This window comes from Haplochromis burtoni, unplaced genomic scaffold, assembly GCF_018398535.1.
Source record: "Haplochromis burtoni strain Fernald_Lab_line unplaced genomic scaffold, NCSU_Asbu1 Contig_74, whole genome shotgun sequence".
In the NCBI taxonomy this organism is placed as follows: domain Eukaryota; kingdom Metazoa; phylum Chordata; class Actinopteri; order Cichliformes; family Cichlidae; genus Haplochromis; species Haplochromis burtoni.
In genome coordinates, this window is record NW_024582435.1 from 2,013,499 (window position 1) to 2,021,220 (window position 7,722).

At 47.1% G+C, this 7,722-nt stretch overlaps 1 protein-coding gene across 2 annotated transcripts in view; it reads right to left on the minus strand.

Moving 5' to 3' along the window:
• Positions 1 to 1,051: 1,051 nt before the first annotated feature.
• The window catches only part of nepro (nucleolus and neural progenitor protein), a 9,413-nt gene continuing 2,742 nt past the window's right edge, over positions 1,052 to 7,722 (minus strand). Inside the window, exons 3-10 of one of the 2 annotated variants that reach the window (XR_006054518.1) lie at positions 6,649 to 6,737; positions 6,276 to 6,404; positions 6,062 to 6,139; positions 5,694 to 5,968; positions 5,544 to 5,602; positions 5,247 to 5,461; positions 3,645 to 5,168; positions 1,052 to 2,409 (exon numbers count right to left, since the gene is read on the minus strand). Coding sequence is in view for 1 of the 2 variants with exons in the window: in XM_005925904.3 (XP_005925966.1) it covers positions 4,865 to 5,168; positions 5,247 to 5,461; positions 5,544 to 5,602; positions 5,694 to 5,968; positions 6,062 to 6,139; positions 6,276 to 6,404; positions 6,649 to 6,737 (1,149 nt within the window). In the remaining variant the exon portion in view is untranslated. Of the gene's footprint in view, positions 2,410 to 2,786; positions 5,169 to 5,246; positions 5,462 to 5,543; positions 5,603 to 5,693; positions 5,969 to 6,061; positions 6,140 to 6,275; positions 6,405 to 6,648; positions 6,738 to 7,722 lie in introns of those variants that run through there. The other variant, XM_005925904.3, reaches the window with a different exon arrangement.

Sequence of the window (7,722 nt, forward strand, 5' to 3'; positions counted from 1 at the left end):
ATTGCCAACGTTTACTTGGATTTCTAACCGGACAGGATTACTACTAATAAAAAAAAAAGACTACTAATAATTATGAATGATTAATTAATAATTTAAAATAAATAACAAAAACAGTTCAGTGTAACAGAGTGGTGTAAAACTAGCACAGTTACTGTCTATGAATCCTCGGAGTTAATACTCAAAACATGCTGTAGGAACTTTTAAGACGTCCAGGTTTCTGTGACGTGACACCGCAGGGAAAATAAACAATACTCTGAATTCAGTTCAGTTTGATTTATACGCCACCAACTCACAACAGCACGAGCCTTACGGAGCTTTGTATTGTAAGGGAAACCCCACAGCTAGCACACGAACCCTGCGATGGTTGTGTACAGTGACGGTGCTCCAGCAGCAGCTTCAAGAATAAGATTATCAATATTATGATCTACAATGAAAACAACAAGTACTTCATACTGACGGATGTGAGGCAGTGCAAAATTTTACATAAACCAATGTGAAAATCATTTTTTACATGAAAAAATAAATAAAAATAAGACGGATTGTGGAAAAGCAAATTCTTGTGAATATTAGAGCAAAACTCAAATAAATAGCTCTATAGCTTTAACACTTTAAATATGAGAAACAGACTTGTGTGGAGTCTTGTGTCCTGACAGGTGTTTTCACCTGTTACAAAGAGGAGAGGTTTCCGAGGACGGTGGGAAGGACTTCCTGAACCGCTCTTTCTCGCAGCGTGATTGGATAATTCTCAGGGAGGAGGAGCTCTGCTGACCGGACCGGCGCAGTTGTGGTTAGTGATGTGCGATACCACTGATTTCCTTTCCGATCCGATACCAAGTAAAATTCAGGGTGGTATCGACGATACTGATACTTTGTACAAAAACTTACTTTATTTATTGTATCTCACATTATAGCATCATCATGATTACAGGACATCATATTACTTGCTCTTATCACTTAATAATGCAGAATTCATCATATAGAAATAAAAAACCTGAAGTTGTGGCTATTTGAGCACGCTGCCTGCCTGCAGCACTAAAGGACTCCGTGAGAGACGTCTGTCTCGCCCTAGCAGCACCTGTCCCTCTCCTCCTCTTCAGTTCGCCTCAACATACGCTCGTCATATTCTGTGATCTGATTTCCTGTGACGTATTTCACGAGGTTAGTGGTGTTGCCACAACACCTCACTGTCTTGCCACATGTATTGCAAACCACATCTCAGCTGTTTGTGGAGGTAAAATACGTCTGCACGTAACTCCAATTACACTCAGCCATTGTTGTGAGTCGATTATAGAACATAAAGGACTGGTATCGGAGGAATCGATATTTCAGTATCGATCCGCACATCACTAGTTGTGATTGTCCATGATGGAGGACGGTGTGTTTAGTGAACTGCGGCCCCTCACTGACTCAAACACCTCCAGATTCTGACCAATGAGGTTCCAGCTTGGTGGACTAGTTTGCTGATGCTGCTACAGACGGACAGAAGTTCTCCAGCACAAACGGAAGGACCTGAGGTTCCTCACAGAGTCCAGTCGGCTCATCCCCTTCACTGTTGGTCCTCCAGTCTGTGATTCACAGAAACGCCCACTGAGACATAATATTAAGAACAAGTGTTGTAGCTCAGACATGCCAGGTCAGCAGTTCCATGACAATAAAACCACCTGCTGTCAGTGAACCCTGACCTCTGGCTAAATATTAGCCAAAGTAAGAATAAAGAGCGTCCCAGACATGTTTTTGCCTTTTACAGAAACTCAAAATGTCAGTTCTCCTGTCCTGTCGTAGAAGAAATATTTTATTCTGAGACACAGGAGCAGCACCGCCATGTCTTCCTACATATTGTTAGAACAGAGATGATGATTTTTTTAAAGATGCATGGCCGATGCTGTGAAGATAAAATCCAGGTGTGATGCTGAGACTCAGTCCTGTTAAAGCGGATGTTGCAGCCTTACGCTCGTCTAAAGCAGAGGCAGTGCAGCTTTTATTGCAGTGTAATGGGCACTGTGCCTCTTGCAAAAGTGTGTATAGAAAATGAATGAGTGGATGGAAACTGCACGACGGGGACTTTTGCAGACCACGTTTATGGAGGTGGCAATAAAATGTCAGTGAGCTCTCTGGGCCGGTTCTCACTGAGGTTTGTAAACCACCGTCTGTGCTCACACTTTTTAATCCTTCTCTTTATTCTCTATTCATCCGAGAAAACTGATATATGAGACAGTTTTCTAAAATAAAGGCAAAGATGAGATATACACAAATTATATTATTGTTTATATTCAGAGCTCACATCGTTAAAATTTAGACTTTGCATGGTTTCTCTTTTTCCCCAGTCTGGGTGATTTTCTGCCTTCGTTGTTCCACTGCAGGCCTCGTTGAGGAGTGCACGGCACCATTACTCCATCAGCTTTTTTCCTCCTGTGGAGGTAATGATGTGATTAATTTAACACACCTCAGAGTACAAATGTTGACAATCCCAAAGCTCCGTGCTATAAAAAAGCAGAGCCTTTAAACATTTATGGGCACAATTCCTCTTCTGCTATTAAGGTGTGAGGAAAATAAATTGAAGAACAGTAAACTGGGAATACAGACCTTTATACCCGCCCTGGAGAACCACCTTCAAAAATATATATTTATCTGCAGCGCCGACTCAGCCGTGTAGGACCAGCTCTTTACAATTATGCTATTAAACACGTCCCAGCTGACAGAAGACGACCGCGTGGTCTCGCTACACTGACCCGAGGTGCACGCGCCGCAGACGCCTCGCCGCACGCGCCGCAGACGCCTCGCCGCACGCGCCGCAGAAGCCTCGCCGCACGCGCCTGATAATGATGCTGAAAATGGTAAAAGTGGATCTATTTCAGGTAACAGTCCGCCAACACTGGACAATGGAGGGGCTGTGTCTAAGTTAAGGTGAATGAAGACCTGGAAATATAAATTCATCTTATCACAGCAACACTTTGTAAAACATGAAAGCTACACATGCACAGTCTGTTTGATCTTAATGGGATATTCACGTGTTTACAGACGCAGACTGGAGGTTTGTGCTGCCTCTGCTGTTTATTTTGATGGTAAGCCTTCACATGCATACTGAGTGTAGCTGTAACCAGCTAACATGTAGGTGAAAAACTTCACTCCAGACTTTTGATCTTTGCACTCAATCACAGAATCGCTCAAAGCTGCAAAATCAAGTCTAAACTGAGGGTCATCTCCCAGTTTAGACTCAGCGAGGCTTTGAGCCGTCACGCCAAAAACTAAAGAAACCAGTTTAGACTCGAGAAACAGAAAGAAGCCTGGAGTCACTCCTGATGTAGACCGACCTCCAGAAGAGTTACTGGCCGGCACAAAGACACGTCTGCAGGGAGAACTGAAGACCGTCAGCTGTAGAGGAGCGCTCGTGATCCGGGACTGCGCAGTAAAAAGGCAAAAGTGCAAAGAAATGCTACAAAATACTGAGAGACCTAACTGACGTAGGTTGTGTTTATTTTATTATTTATTAACATTTAGCATTAGTCCAAGGTTATCGATATTACATTCAAGAAGAACAGCAGGCCCGTGTGGTGATTTTGGTGAACAGGAGAAAGTTCCCTAATGTTACAGAAGTATTACTTTTTATTTAAATGATAAATGAGACAAGTGGAATCAAGACTAACCTTCTGCCTCAGCTCAGTTTCTGCTCTCATACATGATGCAGACCTTTACGATTTTCCTCCTGCACCTCTTCCTCACCTCCAGGCTGTGAAAAATAAGAGTGGACCCTGACAAACCCAGAAAGTTAAGTATTGTGTTCAAATAGATCTGGCAGTTTGATGTGAGACTGTAACTCAGCCCAGTGAAGCTCTGACGGAGATAAAAGCCGCAGCGTTGGTGCAGATGGGACGACTCCATCTTCTTTGGCAGGTGATGATGAAACATAGTGGCTGTAAGAAAACAAACCTTTTAGCTTGTGTGCCGGCTGCTGGTGTCAGAGCAGGACCGGTGCCCGTGTGTCTGCTAACAGAAGCCACTGCAGGCTCTGAGACGCCTTCAGCACAGACTCCTTCCTGCTGACACCTGAGCCGTCTCACGCTGCTTCGGCCGCGGGCCGTAGGATGAAAGAATTATTCCGTATTCCCAAAGATGAATCGAGCCTGGAATTTGTCTGTGCGCTGATCCTCGAGCCCACCAGGGGGAGCCAAATACACCAACTACTGTAAAAGCCTTGTTCAGATCTGTAGTGCGTGACTTCGAACATTATTAAAAACTGGCACAGCTGCACAAACGGATTTAAATTTCCTTCAGACAGACAGAAGAAGCACGTAAACATGCTGCCACTGCATGCATGCTTCAAACCATAAGCACAGGCTTCAGTCTGCATGCTCATTAAATAAGCATTCTACTCACACAGTCATATTTCAGCTCCATCAGTTAATTTATTTTCTCTTACATTTGATTTCACACATCCACTGTATCAGGTGTCTAATACTGGGTTGGGTTCATTCATCATGGCTCTGCTTTGAGACTGCAGCCAACATCCTTCAGGCAAGTTCAGGAAACCAGCTCGGCTGGACCTCAGCAGCGACGCTCGCTGTGACCTTTAACCGTTGACGTGCTGTGCATCCACAGATGCTTTACTGCATATCTTGATGCGAACCAGCGGTTACACGTGTGCATGCGAGCAGCTGGAACAGGCGTACCTAATGAAGTGGCTGTGAGTGTGTGTTCCATGCGTACCCAAATTAAAACAGAATCTTTTAGTCTGGGGGGGTTCAGTTGTTTCCGCGCTTTATAGCTTTTAATGAGAGACACATTAAACATGGCGAGCACAGCTTCTGCTTCCAAACCTGCTCAGACTGTTCGTCTGTCTGTGACCTTACATCGGCGCTTTCGGGCTTCACAGACCTGCAGAGGCAAAAATGTCATCGATGTCATCGTGAGTGACCGTGCTCCGACACGTCGCCTCTCGTGCAGTCCCGCTTCTCTGGTCGTCCCCGCTGAGTCGAGCTCGTGTCTGTCGTCCCGCCTGCTCTTTCCTTTTTACGCCGCCTCTCATCATAAACCTCCTGAGAGTATGAAAACGAATTCTCCCGTGGACACGTCTCCTCGAGGCGAGCGAACGTAAGGTCTTTGGCGCTGATCCTTCTGGAGATGAAGCCCAGCAAGCTTCCTTTTTGAAGGTTTGCAGCTTCCTCTGGACGCTGAAGCACGAGAAGAGAGAACATGAGCACCTCTGCAGAACGCTAAAGGAAGACTTCCTGAGAAAGTGTCGCTCTTACTTGTAGCCCGCTGCCTCCAGGCATTTCATCTGCCGGCACTTTAACTGCAGGAAGGTTAAAAGGCGTTTTTCCTTTCCCATCCTCTGGGATTTGCACCAGCGAATCATCTCGTCCACACGGATCTCCACGTGTGAGAAAGAAGCAGCTTCTCTCACCTGTTTCTGGAACTCGTGTCTCCTGTCAGCTCTGCTCGTTTGTTTGGGCGTCGACTTGCCCTCGAGTTGCAAGAAGAAGAAGTAAATACGTGAACATTAGAAACAGTAGAAGTAGAGACGAGTCACGTGCTTGCTCACATACCTCTGTGAAAGTCCTGCACAGCTTGAAAAAAGACTTCCTGTCTGCTGCGAGGCCGACGCCTGGAGAAATATCAGGGATGTGAGTGGGGAGGTTCACGTCTCACTGAGGTCACGTTTGCTTTGGGAAAAACAGCGCATGAATGCAGACTACCTCTTATAACTGCAACGCCGAGGTCTTCTTTGAGCTTTCTTTTCTGCATGCAGGTCTTCTTGGCCGCCTGCTTCTTTTCCTGCCGCGCTCTGCTGTGCGCCGCAGGCTTGGTCAATAACAAAGCATCAGAGGGACCGAGGAACTGAGCCAGATCAGCTGGCAGGGAGAAGTCTGTGAGGAAGGGCATGGGCTGGACTCGGGCTACGTCTCTGAGAAGCTCCAGGAGCTGCCGGTAGAGGCCGGACAGGGCGAGCAGCACGCCACGGAAAATCACCCTGAGAACGCACGAAATACAACGTGTTAACACTTTCTGCAGACTTAGTGCTCTCTCTCTCTAAATGCACGTATGCTGCAGAAAACGTCCTGACCACAGACGGCTGAGCATGCTGGTTATCACCACGTTCAGGATGACAAACTCCTCCCACTTCATCTGCTGCTTTGCGAGTCTGAAACAAGCAGCTGTTAAGGGGAAACCTGCAGAGGGCACGAGAGTCAGACTTGGTTCAGATGAAGACATCCGCACGTCGTTCACGCGGAGATCGATGCCGAGTCTGAGAACAGAACGGCCTCACAGAAGGATACGTGAAAGCTCTGCTGCAGCGACGCAGCGTGCAGCTCGTCAGCCGAGCGGCCCCCAGCACTTTGAGACAGATCCACTCCAGCGTGGGCTGACTGGGAACGACACACTGGCCGTCCTTGATGCTCAGCTGCCTAAAACACACACACACACACACCACTGCAGACTGTGGCAGAAACTGACATCCACACAGAATTTCACAGTTTGAATCTCCGTCTTATCTTCTATAAAGACGTCCGTCTGCATGCTGAGAGGACTTCATTCATGCAGTTGCCCACCCCCGGTCTACTGTGGGAATAAAGTCGGGCTACACACATTTTCATTGTGCACAAGACCTGCTCTGCACGTCACACACTTCACAGCGAGCCGCAGACTTACCTCTGGATCCTGTTCGGACACAGATCTGACAGTTCCTGAAGAGCAGCATCGAGCTTCATGTTCTTCAGCCGGTTCACACACTGCTCCACCTTTGAAGGAAGGAACATGTAGGTTAGTCTGCTAGGTGACTAAGGCCAGAACACCGGCCTAGTGAAAACATCTGGATGATCTCCGAGACTTCTGGGAGAACATCCCGTGGCCTGATGAGACAAAAGCTGAACGTTGGGAGGTTTGAGTCCCGTTACATCTGCATTAAACATAAAGAGAACATCACAGCAGCAGTCGGACACGGCGGTGGGAGCGTGATGGTCTGAGCTGCTCTCTAGGAGAATGTGGGCCCGGCAGTCATGCAGCAGCAGCAGCTCCACCTCTGATTGGCTCTGAAGACAAAATGAAGGTTCTGGAGCGTCCGAGTCAAAGTGTGGACTTAATCAGACTGAGGTGACCTTAGACAGGCGCTCATACTGGAAAAGCCTCCAACTATTCAGAGTGGGACAAAGTTCCTCCACAGAGACGTGAAACACTCACCATCAACACACCACAAAGTGTGGACTGCAGTGCTGCTGGGCAGATACCTCGTCTCCCTTGATAAATACAATCAGCATTAAAAACTGCAGTTTATTTTCACTCAGGTTATCTTTGTATTAAAACTCGTCCGAGGACATCGATCAGTGAAGGACAAACAGCAGTCTGTGGAGGCTCACTGATAGCTTATGCTGGAGGTCTTTCTGATGCTGTGACTCTGGAGACATTCAGGGAGCTGTCAGGCTGTCGGCCACTTCCACAGACGTTACTGTAGTCGGGTACTTTCAGCTGCTCCCGTATTTCCCAGGGGATCGCCGCAGCGGCTGGATTTGCATACATATTTCAGCATGAAGTGTGGTCGGAATACAATCAGACCTCTGCACAGGAGAAACTCCCTCTGACCTGCACATTTACATCATCTCCAGCTGTGACAGACAGGTGTCCATCAGTGTGGACGACACAGCAGCCGAGCGTCCCACAGACTCAGTCTGATTACAGCTGTTTTATTGTCCCCAGAGTCACAAACACGCAGCCTTTCATCCTGTTAAT